Raw genomic sequence first — 17,722 nt, 5'->3', positions numbered from 1 at the left:
TGGTTCTTTTGTTATTAGAAAGTTATTAAACCTGTTATAGTATGACAACACTTTTTTTGCAACAAATTCCATTATTGTGATAATACCGTATACCGTGATAAAAGCGTCAGCAATTAATCGCAACATGAAAATTAATAAATAAATGGGAGCAAACGCGATTGAATATGTAGGCTACAGGTTTGTGTCTCGTTATTGTATTCAAAATATTAATAACTACAGATTGATTGTACATTCCTATCAGAAATTAAAAATTCGTGTCATTGTAAATAGTGGTCAAATATCGAAGCTAATCTATTTAATTCTTCAAAGCTCAAAGTTTAATCAGAATATTTATCATAAAAAAGAAAAAATGTAACAGCTGCCAAAACAATTGTCTATAGCTCCACTGTGTGATTTTAAAGGAAAAAAAACTTTTAAAAAGTATCCCCTTCTGTTTTTTTTTTTTTTTTCACAAATCGCACCCTGATAATAATAATAATAATAAAAAAGGAATTGAATAATTAAAGGATTAAATGGATTGAATAAATAAATAAATATGAATGGTAAAGTCCTAGGTCTAATTGAAGTTTTTGAAGTAATCAATTTAAACTATTTGCAAATATTTTATTTCAAAAGAGTTCACTCTTAATATAATATGTAGAAAATGTAAACTTTTTTGCCTCGTCGTCACATTCATTTATGAATTACATGAATCATGATCGCATTTTTTTTGCCTCCCCCAAACTCCGCCTATGCCTACACTTCACTTACAGTTGAGATTCTTGATAACTAACTTTTAAGTGCAGCTTTGAGCCAAGATTTTTTTTACTCTTAAGTCAATTCTCAGCAGTGTTGTGAGTAATTCTCAGATGCTTGATAAATACGGGCCCTGTTCCTCATAGTTTTGTGGGTGTGGTTGCGGGACAATCGAAAGTAAAGCTGAGAGTTTATGAACTACACGCAAGCCTGTTTCTTCCATGATTATAGTATAGAATATTGAAACACAACAACACTATGAAGAGAACTTTAAAAATCTTTCCGTTTTTATTTTTAATGCGCGGTAAGTGTGTGATTTCTGTTCACTTTCGTTACATTTCACATTTGCTGATGTTGTCTTAGGCATGTAGTTCATTATTATAATATTGTACGCTAATAACATTAGTTCAGAGGAGTTACACATCCTCCTTCACTTTTGCAATTACTCGTTTGTTTCCGTCACGTTTTTCAAGACAGAAGCACATGTAGCCTAGGATATATTTTAAGTATAGCCTACAACACGTTCAAAAACAGATATACCCTATGCTTGGTGGGAATTTAAAACGTTGAATGATAATGGTAATGGCATTTAGTTTGGTGGTAAACCATTCACTGAAGACCTCAAATAAGTTTTAAGTCTGGTTAAGTCATAAATTATTTTCTAAGAATAATTACGTTTTTAAACTAGGCTAATCATCTTGCAGTGTCTTCAAGGTTTAGCTGCATTCCAGTTCGTTCATTACTTGGGAATCGAACCAATTACCTTGCTTTTATGGATTAGATTACTAATATTTCACAATGCTAATATGCACAAAGTTGAAAAGACTAAAATATTTACATATTTTATGAATATAGTTTTGTCTGGAAAAAAACTGTGAACAACGTATTATTCTATGATAATAGGTAAAGTTTATTTTAAATAGCTGTTATTTTTATTATTTATTTATTTATTATCATGTACAATTTAATAATATATAAAAAGTATATTTCACTTTCCTTGGCTGTCAGGGTAACAAGGGTTGACGGTAAAAAATACTTAATATTAAACAGGTCGAGATGATGGTGGTTTTAGTCTTCTAACTGTTAGAGCTGTAATGAATTGTAATATAAAATGCCCTAAAAAAGGAGGGTATGAGAAAAACAGGTGATTTTAATTGATTCTCTTTTAGAGATCAGTAATCAGTTCTGGTCTGATGTTTATCGATCCAAAACTAGTGAACTCAACTGGATTGATATTTAACAACAAAAAATCAGTTCCTCAAAAATCATTTTCACTGATTTTTTAAAAAATATCTCTCATTTGTATGTGGCTCATGCTTAGATTCTAGATCCACTAACATGATATTTTCTCATTACTTTATCAAGACTGTTCTGTATTTAAAGCTGAATAAGTCAAATTGTGTTTAAAAGACCAAACTGATCTCAGTTACCGACTATAAGTCTGTTCACTAACATCATCAGCAGTGTTATATGAGTTTAATCTCTGAGAAACTGTTTCTGGTTGTTCTACAGGAGTGATTGGTGTTGATGAGGATAGACTGAAGTCAGAGTCAGTGATGGAGGGAGATTCTATCACTCTAAACCCTGATCTCACTCAAATACAGGGAATTATTCTGATACAGTGGGGGTTTGGAGATAATGGTCAAGTCATTGCGGAAGCTGTTGGAAATGAGATCTCATATCCCCATCTCACTGAGATATTCAGAGGCAGACTGCAGCTGAATCATCTGACTGGATCTCTGACCATCAACAACATGAGAACCAAACACTCTGGACATTATCAACTCAAGATCGACCACAGCACTGGGACCTTATGGATGACATTCAGTGTTACTGTCTACTGTGAGTACACTTTTTTTCCATTTACTCACAAAAAAATAAAAATAAAAATTCTTAGCTTTCTATGAACGTTTTGATGACTATGTTGGTCAGAATACAGAAAGATGTAAACATTTGCTGTTACTGCCTCTGTCGTTGTATTAGAGTTGTTATACACCGATCAGGCATAACTTTATGAACACTGATTATGTCTTCATTACGGCACCTGTTAGTGGGTGGGATATATTAGGCAGCAAGTGAACATTTTGTCCTCAAAGTTGATGTGTTAGAAGCAGGAAAAAAGGGCAAGCGTAAGAATTTGAGCGACTTTGACAAGGGCCAAATTGTGATGGCTAGAGCTCTTGTGGGGTGTTCCCGGTCTTCAGTGGTCAGTATCTATCAAAAGTGCTCCAAGGAAGGAGCAGTGTTGAACCGGCAACCCTCATGGGCGGCCATGGCTCATTGATTCATGTGGGGAGAGAAGGCTGGCCCGTGTGGTCCGGTCAATCAGACGAGCTACTGTACCTCAAATTGCTCAAGAAGTTAATGCTGGTTCTGATAGAAAGGTGTCAGAATACACAGTGCATCACAGTTTGTGTATAGCAGACCAGTCAGGGTGCCAACAACATATTAGGAAGGTGGTCATAATGTTATGCCTGATTGGTCTATAGTTTAATGTTGTAAATGTAATTTTTTTTACTTCAACATATACAAAATATTGCTCGATTTACTGTTATATTACTGTGTAAACACATCACAGTCACAGTGAAAAGTTTTGGAGGCTATAACACAAAAACCTTTACTTTTATTTGTACATATTTTTATTCCTTTATATCAAAGTGTCTTCTAAATGAAAGAATGTAAATGTTGCTCATCCTTAGATTCTAGATCCACTAATGGTGTATCCAAAATGGTCAATGTTTATGATAATGTCTTTATTCATATTATTTCCTTTATTAGTTATTATTTGTATATTGTATAAAGATCCAGAAAATCACATTGTATGATTTTAAGTAATTAATTTGCATTTTATTGCATGACATAAGTATTTGATACATCAGAAAAGCAGAACTTAATATTTGGTACAGAAACCTTTCTTTGCAATTACAGAGATCATACGTTTCCTGTAGTTCTTGACCAGGTTTGCACACACTGCAGCAGGGATTTTGGCCCACTCCATACAGACCTTCTCCAGATCCTTCAGGCCACTTCAGGACCTTAAGATGCTTCTTACTGAGCCACTCCTTAGTTGCCCTGGCTGTGTGTATTTCGGGTCGTTGTCAAGCTGGAAGACCCAGCCACGACCAATCTTCAATGCTCTTACTGAGGGAAGGAGGTTGTTGACCAAGATCTGTCATCCATCTCAATACAGTGAGGTCGTCCTGTCCGCTTTGCAGAAAAGCATCCCCAAAGAATGATGTTTCCACCTCCATGCTTCACGGTTGGGATGGTGTTCTTGGGGTTGTACTCATCCTTCTTCTTCCTCCAAACATGGCAAGTGAAGTTTAGACCAAAAAGCTTTATTTTTGTCTCATCAGACCACATTACCTTCTCCCATTCCTCCTCTGGATCATCCAGATGGTCATTGGCAAACTTCAGACGGGCCTGGACATGTGCTGGCTTGAGCAGGGGGACCTTGCGTGCGCTGCAGGATTTTAATCCATGACGGCATAGTGTGTTACTAATGGTTTTCTTTGAGACTGTGGTCCCAGCTCTCTTCAGGTCATTGACCAGGTCCTGCCGTGTAGTTCTGGGCTGATCCCTCACCTTCCTCATGATCATTGATGCCCCACGAGGTGAGATCTTGCATGGTGCCCCAGACCGAGGGAGATTGACCGTCATCTTGAACTTCTTCCATTTCCTAATAATTGCGCCAACAGTTGTTGCCTTCTCACCAAGCTGCTTGCCTATTGTCCTGTAGCCCATCCCAGCCTTGTGCAGGTCTACAATTTTATCCCTGATGTCCTTACACAGCTCTCTGGTCTTGGCCATTGTGGAGAGGTTGGAGTCTGTTTGATTGAGTGTGTGGACAGGTGTCTTATACAGGTAACGAGTTCAAACAGGTGCAGTTAATACAGGTAGTGAGTGGAGAACAGGAGGGCTTCTTAAAGAAAAACTAACAGGTCTGTGAGAGCCGGAATTCTTACTGGTTGGTAGGTGATCAAATACTTATGTCATGCAATGAAATGCAAATTAATTATAAAAAAAATCATACAATGTGATTTTCTGGATTTTTGTTTTAGATTCCGTCTCTCATAGTTGAAGTGTACCTATGATCAAAATTACAGACCTCTACATGCTTTGTAAGTAGGAAAAGCTAAATCGGGAGTGTATCAAATTCTTGTTCTCCCAGTGTATATATATTGAAGCGCTTTGAAACTGCATTTATTTGGACTTGTTAGTTGCTACATGTCCTCCAACAAAAACGCCTATATAGGTTGTTTGTCACTTCCCTGAAATACGACCCATAGGAGTGTTTACTAAAGTTGTGCCCTTATAGACAACAGGACACTTTCATTTTAATTCATGAAATACGACCCATAGGAGTGTTTACAAAGTTGCGCCCCTATCGACAACAGCACACTTTCATTTTAATTCATGAAATACGACCCATAGGAGTGTATACTAAAGTTGCGCCCCTATCGACAACAGGACACTTTCATTTTAATTAATAAAAAACGACCCATAGGAGCGTTTACTAAAGTTGCGCCCCTATCGACAACAGCACACTTTCATTTTAATTCATGAAAAACGACCCATAGGAGAGTTTAATAAAGTTGTGCCCCTATTGACAACAAGATGCTTTCATTTTAATGCTTTAAATCAGGGGTCTCAAACTTGCGGCCCGCGGGCCACTTGCGGCCCGCACAATGATATTTTGTGGCCCCCTTCTTGACATCAAAGTTAAGTGTCAGTTCGGCCCGCGTGTTGCTCTGAAAAGCACCTTTTTGCTGAATCGTTTGCCGCGATTGCTGCCTCCTTTGTGTGTGTGTGTGTGTGTGTGTGTGTGTGTGTGTGTGTGTGTGTGTGTGTGTGTGTGTGAGAGAGTGAGAAAGAGAGAGTTGGCTCACCCCTCCCTCGTGCAGTATAATTGGTTGACACGGCATGATTGACAGGAACAGACGGACGAAGCTGATCAGACAGTTGAAACGAATGTGGTCGAACAGCGCTCATCAATGTCAAAATGATTGAGATGGCCAATCAAATCAAAGTAGGCGGGATTTACGTTCTCTTTTGGCTCTTGCACACTGCAAAGTCTTCACACACAGACCAGCGCGTCAATCTATTGCTTAATGCCGTTGCTGAGAGAGACTCTATTCTCTATTAGAGACTCTATTCTCTCTATTCTCTATTAGAGACTCTATTAGACTCTATTCCGGTGAAATCACAAAACAAAAATGCAAACGTGTCCATGGTCTTATTATACAATCATTGATGAACATCTTTGATTTTAATTAAGAAAAACTATATGAGAGCAGATTAGAACCCGGAACCTTAGACACGGTTGACAAAAATTCTACCACCAGACCACTAGGGAATCTGTAAGTAATATGCGGATCTATGTATTTATTCACTCATTCATGCAAAGAATATCGGGACTAATAATAGGCCTATATTTGACACAAATTAATGCAAATATAGTTTACAAATAGTCCCAAAAAGATTATTTCCCAACTAGAATTAGACCTAGAATTTTGCTCACTGTTCTGTTTGACCTGATTACGGATTGAGAAGATTGGATCAGTTGTGCTACTTTTTTTTGGAATACTTAAAAACACTTTTTATGTGGAATACTTGATGCGGCCCAGCCTGACCCAGAGTCTACCTCCAGCGGCCCCCAGGTAAAATGAGTTTGAGACCCCTGCTTTACTCTGCAGGGGTAACATTAGACATAAAATTATCAGGAAATTTTCATTTTTGAGTGAACTAATCCTTTAAAGGTGTCAAAACAACTCCTCCTAAATCTATTTTCATCTATCTTTGACATTTGACCCTTTACTCTGACCTAGCTGTGACAGAAAAAAACATAATGGTGACTGTGATGCTGCTAACCTACTACTGTTTTACAAAGACATTCAGAAGTTCAGAAGTGACTTAAATTACACACAGTTTGGCCAGATTCTTTATTTACAGCTGTATTAAAAGTTCCAAATCAGGATCAATAATTTTTTATAAATGTTAGAAATGTATTTGTTTATTATGCAGTGAACCTAGACAAACACCTGATCTGAATTTCAGTTCTGTCAGTAACAGTGTTCTGTCTGTGAATCTGTTTCTTTCAGACTCTCCACCTGTCATTGATTTTGAAATGAAGAGCGTAATGTGGGGAGATTCTGTCATTCTTCAGACTGATGTGACTGAAGCACACGGAAATGAGCTGATAGTGTGGAGGTTTGGAGTTGAAGGAAAACTCATCGCTAAACGTGATATAGAGACCAAGAGCTCTACATTATATGAGACTGATGAGAGATTCAAAGGCAGACTAAAGCTGAATGATCAGACTGGATCTCTGATCATCAACAACACCAGAACCACAGACTCTGAGCTTTTTACAGTGAAGATCAGCAGCAGCAGCAAACAGACGATATACAAGAGATTCAATGTTTCTGTCAATGGTGAGTAACTCAAAACATTGGAAATGCTGATCTTTTTTATTTTATTTTATTTCAGAGCACAAAACTTCTTCCTCAGGTCTTTAATTAGCAAAAACAGCCTGTTATCTGTCATAGAATGCATTACATCTGTGATAAAGGCTGTTGTCAAGCTTCTGATAAAAATGTTAACTGTTAAAGTTAATTGTTGAAAATGTTTAAGCTGCAGTCTGTAACTTTTTTTGGTTAAAGATTAACCAAAATCAAATTTTGAGCAAGTACATAACCAACCAGTGTTTAAAATGATCTCCTTATCTTAGCCCGATTATATTATTTGTAATAATGTGTTATAATTTGAGTGGTACAGGTGAGTTTCCGCAGGAAATTCGAGCATGGCGCTGTTCGTCTTTGCTTTATTACGTCACGTCTATATACGTGGTCTAAAAGGAGCTATAGAAGGAGTCCGGCTAGTAGTAGTATCGCATGTGAGGATGCTGCAGGTGGCGGATCATTTATAGCCTTTTCTCACAGCAGCCGGAATAATTAAATCATTTTGATGGCAGATTGTAATCCAGAAAAGTCCAAACAACAATCATCTGTAGCTGCGTTTCCATTACAAATTTGCGCAAAACTTTTGTGATATTTTTCCAAATGTCGATAAGAAACTATTGCGAAATGATGGCGTTTCCATTAACCGATGTAATGCGACTAAAACGTTTTTTTTCCCTCTCGCGATAAGTCATTCCAAAAATTATGCCAACACATGTTTACGTATATCCCAGTCACCGCACTAGACATTAGTTTTAATTGAAGGAGACGTGCATGTTATCCAAGCATTAATGGCATGGAAAGCACCTTATACTTGGGAGTAGCCACGTATGGGGTGTTTGTGGGTGTTTTTCCCTCATATGCTTCAAGGTCTTAATGATAATTTGTGGAATCTATTTGTTGTCTAAAATCCAGTCTTTTATGATTTTAATGAAGAACTCTGTCTTGTCTTCTGTCCAAGCATAGCGCGTCATCTTTAAAGAATGATTGTCTTTTGCGTACTTTTACGTCGTTTCCATAGCTGTTTTGCATGTCCTTATTCGAATTGCCTGAAAAAACACCTTGTAGTCTTTTTACTATCCAAAATACCGCAATACATGTAACACAGTTGCACCAATACCACACACCTCATGCGAGCGTAAAAACTTTTTTAATAGGGCAACATCTCAAGCTGTAAACTACCATGCATGGTAGAGCTAAATTCTCACACATTGTGGACTTCATCGAACAATAGGCAAAGATGGCATCAGATCCTGTATTTGGATGCATTCAGGATTCAGGACCAAGTGCAGTGAAACCTAGCAAGACATTCAAGGGAAACAGTTTTGCTACAAATTTTGTTAATCCAGTTCCAAAGGGAAATGTAACATCACAACAGAGAAACCATTCTGTGTACAAAACCAATGATAACACAATTTGCTTGTTCTGTCAAGACAATCATGTTTTAAAAAGGTGTGGTGCACTCAGGTTATATAGTGCTGATGTTTATAGTGTGTTATAGATCAGACACACACACACTAATGTCTGTCTTTATCAATACAGTATCAGATCTTCACTCAGGTTATATAGTGCTGATGTTTATAGTGTGTGTTATAGATCACACACACACACACACACACACACACACACACACACACACACACACACACACACACACACACACACACACACACACACACACACACACACACACTAATGACTGTCTTTATCATTACAGTATCAGATAAACCAAATCCAGATCCTGGTCTGTCTTCAGGTCAGTATCAGATCTTCACTCAGGTTATATAGTACTGATGCTTATAGGATGTGTTATAGATCAGACACACACACACACACACACACACACACACACTAATGTCTGTCTTTATCATTACAGTATCAAATCAACCAAATCCAGATCCTGGTATGTCTTCAGGTCAGTATCAGGTCTTCACTCAGGTTTTATAGTGCTGATATTTATAGTGTGTGTTATAGTTCAGACACACACACACACTAATGTCTGTCTTTATCATTACAGTATAAAATCTTCACTTAGGTTATATAGAGCTGATGTTTATAGTGTGTGTTATAGTTCAGACACACACACACACTAATGTCTGTCTTTATCATTACAGTATCAGATCTTCACTCAGGTTATATAGAGCTGATGTTTATAGTGTGTGTTATAGATCAGACACACACACACACTAATGTCTGTCTTTATCATTACAGTATAAAATCTTCACTTAGGTTATATAGAGCTGATGTTTATAGTGTGTGTTATAGATCAGACACACACACACTAATGTCTGTCTTTATCATTACAGTATCAGATCTTCACTCAGGTTATATAGAGCTGATGTTTATAGTGTGTGTTATAGTTCAGACACACACACACTAATGTCTGTCTTTATCATTACAGTATCAGATCTTCACTCAGGTTATATAGAGCTGATGTTTATAGTGTGTGTTATAGTTCAGACACACACACACTAATGTCTGTCTTTATCATTACAGCATCAGATCTTCACTCAGGTTATATAGAGCTGATGTTTATAGTGTGTGTTATAGATCAGACACACACACACACTAATGTCTGTCTTTATCATTACAGTATCAGGTCTTCACTCAGGTTATATAAAGCTGATGTTTATAGTGTGTGTTATTGATCAGACACACACACACTAATGTCTGTCTTTATCATTACAGTATCAGATCTTCACTCAGGTTATATAGTGCTGATGTTTATAGTGTGTGTTATAGATCAGACACACACACACACACTAATGTCTGTCTTTATCATTACAGTATCAGATCTTCACTCAGGTTATATAGAGCTGATGTTTATAGTGTGTGTTATAGATCAGACACACACACACACACTAATGTCTGTCTTTATCATTACAGTATAAAATCTTCACTTAGGTTATATAAAGCTGATGTTTATAGTGTATGTTATAGATCAGACACACACACACACACACACACACTAATGTCTGTCTTTATTATTACAGTATCAGATCTTCACTCAGGTTATATAGAGCTGATGTTTATAGTGTGTGTTATAGTTCAGACACACACACACTAATGTCTGTCTTTATCATTACAGCATCAGATCTTCACTCAGGTTATATAGAGCTGATGTTTATAGTGTGTGTTATAGATCAGACACACACACACACTATTGTCTGTCTTTATCATTACAGTATCAGGTCTTCACTCAGGTTATATAAAGCTGATGTTTATAGTGTGTGTTATTGATCAGACACACACACACTAATGTCTGTCTTTATCATTACAGTATCAGATCTTCACTCAGGTTATATAGTGCTGATGTTTATAGTGTGTGTTATAGATCAGACACACACACACACTAATGTCTGTCTTTATCATTACAGTATAAAATCTTCACTTAGGTTATATAAAGCTGATGTTTATAGTGTATGTTAAAGATCAGACACACACACACACACACACTAATGTCTGTCTTTATTATTACAGTATCAGATCTTCACTCAGGTTATATAGTGCTGATGTTTATAGTGTGTGTTATAGATCAGACACACACACACACACTAATGTCTGTCTTTATCATTACAGTATCAGATCTTCACTCAGGTTATATAGTGCTGATGTTTATAGTGTGTGTTATAGATCAGACACACACACACACACTAATGTCTGTCTTTATTATTACAGTATCAGATCTTCACTCAGGTTATATAGTGCGGACATAAACTACATCAGTATTAGCCTACCCCCTCATGATTTTTTTAAGCTGTTATATGTCTTGAAAAGGGCGTTTCCTTAGAAGTGGCTAAATGGGATTACAGAAACTGTCAGGGAGATTTAACGTCATCACGCAGAACAGGTTACCCCAGTCCGCTTTTACAGCCTCATTATGTTCTAAATTGAGCTCTTATAAACTAGTCCAACTCAAACATTCTGGGAAAATGTTTTTAGATAAACACTGAACAGTTGTCGGAAGCTTAATAATGGTGACGTTTAATTAAGGTATATTTCATAGCTTTTAGCTTTTCACTTCTGGCGACTGCAGGCTTCAAAAATAATAAAAGTCGTGTTCATCTGTGATAATTATCTTGAAGAAAAATAATGGTTTCATAAACTTTTGTTGATTACAGAGCTTTTTTTGTGATAATCCAAAAGCCAATAATCCTATTGGGCTTTTCCTCGAGGGAACCAGTGCGATGTGAACTGCCGGTTGGCCTACAAAGTGACGTCATACTTGCACCACTTTATTTCATAATGCTAATTAACAAGTACCTAACTAAGTACATAACTCAGGTTATATAGTGCGGATGTTTATAGTGTGTGTTATAGATCAGACACACACACACTAATGTCTGTCTTTATCATTACAGTATCAGATCTTCACTCAGGTTATATAGTGCTGATGTTTATAGTGTGTGTTTTAGATCAGACACACACACACACACACACACACACACACACACACACACACACTAATGTCTGTCTTTATCATTACAGTATCAGATCACCACTCAGGTTATATAGTGCTGATGTTTATAGTGTGTGTTTTAGATCAGACACACACACACACACACACACACACACACACACACACACACACACACACACACTAATGTCTGTCTTTATCATTACAGTATCAGATCTTCACTCAGGTTATATAGTGCTGATGTTTATAGTGTGTGTTTTAGATCAGACACACACACACACACACACACATGTTTGTTTTTGTGAAATGTGAGGACATTCCATAGGCGTAATGGTTTTTATACCGTACAAACCGTATTTTCTATCCCCTTACACTGCCCCTGTCCCTAAACCTAACCCTCACAGGAGACTGTGCAGTTCACTTTCTGTGAAAAAAACCTCATTCTGTGTGATTTATAAGCATTTTGAAAGTGAGGACATGGGGAACGTCCTCATATTTCACCCTCTTTTTGTAATACCTATGTCATACCCATGTCATTATACACATTTGTGTCCTGATATTTCACGAAAACATGCCCACACACACACACACACACACACACACACACACACACACACACACACACACACACACACACACACACACACACACACACACACACACTAATGTCTGTCTTTATCATTACAGTATCAGGTCTTCACTCAGGTTATATAAAGCTGATGTTTATAGTGTGTGTTATAGATCAGACACACACACACACACACACACACACACACACACACACACACACACACACACTAATGTCTGTCTTTATCATTACAGTATCAGGTCTTCACTCAGGTTATATAAAGCTGATGTTTATAGTGTGTGTTATTGATCAGACACACACACACTAATGTCTGTCTTTATCATTACAGTATCAGATCTTCACTCAGGTTATATTGTGCTGATGTTTATAGTGTGTTATAGATCAGACACACACACTAATGTCTGTCTTTATCATTACAGTATAAAATCTTCACTTAGGTTATATAAAGCTGATGTTTATAGTGTGTGTTATAGATCACACACACACACACACACACACACACACACACACACACACACACACACACACACACACACACACACACACACACACACACACACACACACACACACACACTCTAATGTCTGTCATTATTATTACAGTATCAGATCTTCACTCAGGTTATATAGTGCTGATGTTTATAGTGTGTGTTATAGATCACACACACACACACACACACACACACACACACACACACACACACACACACACACACACTAATGTCTGTCTTTATCATTACAGTATCAGATCTTCATAGGTTATATAGTGCTGATGTTTATAGTGTGTAATATAGATCACACACACACACACACACTAATGTCTGTCTTTATCGTTACAGTATCAGATCTTCACTCAGGTTATATAGAGCTGATGTTTATAGTGTGTGTTATAGATCAGACACACACACACACACACACACACACACACACACACACTAATGTCTGTCTTTATCATTACAGTATCAGATCTTCGCTCAGGTTATATAGAGCTGATGTTTATAGTGTGTGTTATTGATCAGACACACACACACACACTAATGTCTGTCTTTATCATTACAGTATCAGATCTTCGCTCAGGTTATATAGAGCTGATGTTTATAGTGTGTGTTATAGATCAGACACACACACACACACACACACACACACACACACACACACACACACTAATGTCTGTCTTCATCATTACAGTATCAGATCTTCGCTCAGGTTATATAGAGCTGATGTTTATAGTGTGTGTTATTGATCAGACACACACACACACACACACACACTAATGTCTGTCTTTATCATTACAGTATCAGATCTTCACTCAGGTTATATAGAGCTGATGTTTATAGTGTGTGTTATTGATCAGACACACACACACACACACTAATGTCTGTCTTTATCATTACAGTATCAGATCTTCGCTCAGGTTATATAGAGCTGATGTTTATAGTGTGTGTTATTGATCAGACACACACACACACACACACTAATGTCTGTCTTTATCATTACAGTATCAGATCTTCACTCAGGTCATATAGTGCTGATGTTTTATAGTGTGTGTTATAGATCAGACACACACACACTAATGTCTGTCTTTATCATTACAGTATCAGATCTTCACTCAGGTTATATAGTGCTGGTGTTTATAGTGTATGTTATAGATCTGTTATAGAGACTGTTTCTCTTCAGCTGTTACAGGTCTGTCTCCAGGTGCTGTAGCAGGAATAGTTGTTGTTCTGCTGCTGGTGTTTGCAGCTGCTGTCTGTTTTTTTTACTATCAGCACAAACAAAGGCATATGGTAAGTATTACAGCTGATACAGCAAGAGAAAAATGAACGTTATTGTTCTACAATAGAGTGTAAATCTGTAATATCATGAAATGCCATGGCATGGTCAAAGTCACAACATCATGGTCAAATCAGAAGTTTGGTCTAACCAGTAACTGAACATCTTGACTATGCCTTCCTAATTTCATGCATTACATTGCTGCATTATGATTGGCTGATCAGATATTTGCATCAATGAGCAATTGTAACTAAAAAAGTGGTCATTGAGTGTATATAAAAAGTTTCAAAGAAGTTTGCTCATTGGCCTAAAACTGGATTTTTTTTTTCTTCCAGTGTTGTTGACATTTGTGGTATTGTTTTTCATTTCTTTCATTTTCTCTGTATTTCATATTCATCAGGGAACTGAGGGAATGAATCAGAGACTGTTTCAATGGCACTGTTGAGTAAAGAGGATTGGATGGAGTAAATGAGCAGCAGAAGATGAGTTCACTTTTATGAGACAAGACATTAATCCACCCACCACTGGGACATCATAGTCTCTGCCACAGATGTCATGTTACGTTGGCTGAACGTCTGATGCATATGGCACACAAAATTGGAATTGGTTTCGAAGTCCTCATCTGATTGGTTGAATTCTATGTGTGTCGCGTTCTTTAACTGTCTGCCTGTAAATGCCGTGATGCCAAACCCTCTCATGGAAGAAGAAAGTCGTCATGTGGCAAACGCTTAATTTTTTTAATAAAGTATGCAAAGCTCACAGGATACTCTTTAAAATACGTCCAAGAGTTTTAAGGCTTGGACACACCAAGCCGACAGTCAGCCATCAGTCAACGTCGGGCTAGTTTCTGAGGCGTATTCCACACACCAGTCTCACTTCGGCTGTAATTTGACCGATTCAGCATGTTGAATCGGTGAGAGTGGGAACTCTAAATACGTAAAGGTGGGGTAAGTGCTTTCTGGTAACCGATGAATATATTTCAAATCAACAAAACAATCACGCCACCAAAAAGGGTCTCGCCCCATTTTGATAGCTCCGCCCACACCAACGTACGCAACGCAGGCAACAACTATAGGCCAATTTATACTTCTGCGTCAAGTGTACGCTGTAGCTACGCCGTAGGCTGTGTGATGCGCGCGTACCACGTACCCTGACGCGCACCTCTCCAAAAATGTAACAACGCGTCAATTCTACGCGGACCGCAAGCGCTGTGATTGGTCTGCCAGAACCCCTCCCTCAGGTCAATAAATAAATAAAAAAATCTGCGATAGAAGTGTGTGTGTGTCCAGAAATGGGATGATAGTTTCATCCTTATATCTGCTATATAACACAATATTTTGTAGTGCAGAGATTCTTTATGTTAATGAATAAAAACAGATCCGCTGTTTCAATATCCGCACATTGACGCAGACAACAACACAGAAGTATAAATGAAAACCAACGCGTAACTTGCGCCGTAGAGGATACGGCGTAGGTCCGACGCAGAAGTATAAATCAGCTTTATGGCGGAATGTGCTGTGCTTATGACCAGATTAGAGGGTTATATCGATCACGAAAAGAGGAACCAAAGGAAACAAACATACATTAGGAGTTTATTGTCTTACTTTTCAGACACATTTGAGGAGCTGACGCTTGAAACAGACAGTGATTTAACGTTAGGCTACAGGATGAATGGGTAAATGAATGGGTCTTTATCATCGCTGAAGTGAACGACGATCGCAAATGGACAATTAAGCGAACATGACACACAAGCAAAAGCCAGCATATAGTTCTGTGAAACAAAACAAAATCAATGTTACTCGCCTATCGAGAAATAAATAAAGCAACCTCTGCATCCGATTGCAGGCCTTAGCGCTCCTTGAGTTCTCTCCAGTGCTGGAAAGCTGATAGGCCTACTTCTTGCCTGGTCGTAAGCCTTCTTTTGTTCCACAGACCTTTACCACTCTCTTTTAAGTTGTACTTGAAAATATTTGTAGAACTAATTGTAGTGCTTGCCGTTATACCCAGATTTTTTTTTAATTATTATTTTTGCAGAGCCCTTCCAAATTTAAGGTTTTATTTTTTTAGGTCTTTATGGGAGTTTTTTTTTTCTGTATTGAAAAGAAGAGCTTTATAAAAGTTATTTGGTGAACAAGTGTATTTGAATATTGGAAGTGATTCATATAATGTTTAATGTGTACAAAGTTTTAATGATGTTGAAATGTTGGGGAAAATTACAGGAAATTGTATTTATTTATTTTATTGGAAATCTGTTTAACCAATGGGTGTTCTATTATGGTGACTCCTCGAGTTCAAGATTCAAGGGGCGGGGTGAGATAGTAAAAACTTGCGGAGTTGAATGGTTGAGATGGGAAAGCTTCGAATCAATTGAACCAACTGCTTCACAAAATGATTCACTGTTTCGAAGTTCCCGAAACGCCACACGTGACCTCTGCTGGACAGAACGTCTCGGTTACTAACGTAACCTCGGTTCCCTAAGATGAGGGAACGAGTATTGCGTTTTGCTAAAACGCTATGGGGGAATTCCTTTCCTCGAGATATTGAAGCAAATTTTTATCCAAAAATACCTTTTATACGCAGTGCAGCTGCACAACTCTCAGCAGGAAGCAACTGCGTGCTGATTGGCTGTGCCGCTGCAACTGCAGCAACCTATAGCGAGACCGTGGGGCGGGACGGACCAATCAGGTCCTTCCAAACTCCCGCCACAAGGGGCAACATAATTTGCATAGCCTAGGGTATATAAGACCCACTCTCGCAAGGTTAGTCAGGTTAATCGACTGAAGCGACTCCTGAGCAAGTGAGCAAGCATGGCAAGCAAAACGCAATACTCGTTCCCTCATCTTAGGGAACCGAGGTTACGTTAGTAACCGAGACGTTCCCTTACGAGAGTACTCTCGTATTGCGTTTTGCTAAAACGCTATGGGGGACCAATGCAAAACGCAGTGCTTGCTTAACGGCTCTAAAGCCGACGACACCAAACCCAGGCCAACCTAGGTGAGCCCGTAGTATGATATCAATAATTCAGAATGGGCCAGACCTTGAGTCAGGCCCTCATGAGAATGAACACGATATTCGTGCAATAAGTATAGACCGGACATAATCGGGTCAGGAATAATGAGTGGCCAGATACTTCGGGCCATATAAGGAATATGCTTATAACTTAACAATATTCAACCCAGGCCGGACTTATCGAGCCATAAGGGGTTAAATCTGTTCATACAGCAAGAAGCCCAGCTTGTAAAGCCGGAACATCTAAATTATAGAATCTGATAAAAGTGGACGGGGAGGCCCAGCCTGCCGCCGCACAGATATCATTCAGAGAAATGCCAGTAGACCAAGCCCACGAAGAGGCCATGCCTCTAGTAGAATGGGCTTTAATGCCTAAGGGGCAACTGAGATCTTTAGACTCATAGGCCAGTGAGATAGCATCCACTATCCACCGTGACAGGGTCTGCTTTGTAACCGCGCACCCTCGGGTGCGTCCGCCAAAGCATACAAAGAGCTGTTCAGTTTGCCTGTAAGCAGCGGAACGCTCTATGTATATTCTCAGCGCTCTGACAGGACAGAGCAAATTAGCATCTATTTCATCTGACTGTGATGAAAGTGCCGAAAGTGAAATGACCTGTGCTCTGAACGGAGTTGAAAGCACTTTAGGTACATATCCATGTCTTGGTTTGAGGACGACTTTGGAGTCGTTTGGCCCAAATTCCAGACACGAGGCGCTCACAGAGAGCGCGTGCAGATCACCCAC

At 38.4% G+C, this 17,722-nt stretch overlaps 1 protein-coding gene across 1 annotated transcript; it reads left to right on the top strand.

Moving 5' to 3' along the window:
* The first annotated feature begins 752 nt into the window (after positions 1 to 752).
* LOC307120369 (uncharacterized protein) lies at positions 753 to 16,279 on the top strand. Its single transcript, XM_079807383.1, has 7 exons — positions 753 to 1,039; positions 2,248 to 2,577; positions 6,837 to 7,169; positions 8,911 to 8,949; positions 9,070 to 9,108; positions 13,876 to 13,985; positions 14,372 to 16,279. Exons 1-7 carry the CDS (start codon positions 994 to 996, stop codon positions 14,414 to 14,416), a joined length of 942 nt encoding a protein of 313 aa, XP_079663509.1. The 5' UTR covers positions 753 to 993; the 3' UTR covers positions 14,417 to 16,279.
* Positions 16,280 to 17,722: the final 1,443 nt, after the last annotated feature.

The sequence above is a fragment of the Gobio gobio genome (genome assembly GCF_949357685.1).
Source record: "Gobio gobio genome assembly, chromosome: 24".
Taxonomy (NCBI): Eukaryota; Metazoa; Chordata; class Actinopteri; order Cypriniformes; family Gobionidae; genus Gobio; species Gobio gobio.
The sequence above is the reverse complement of the archived record's forward strand: the minus strand, read 5'-3'. Positions and strand labels throughout refer to the sequence as shown.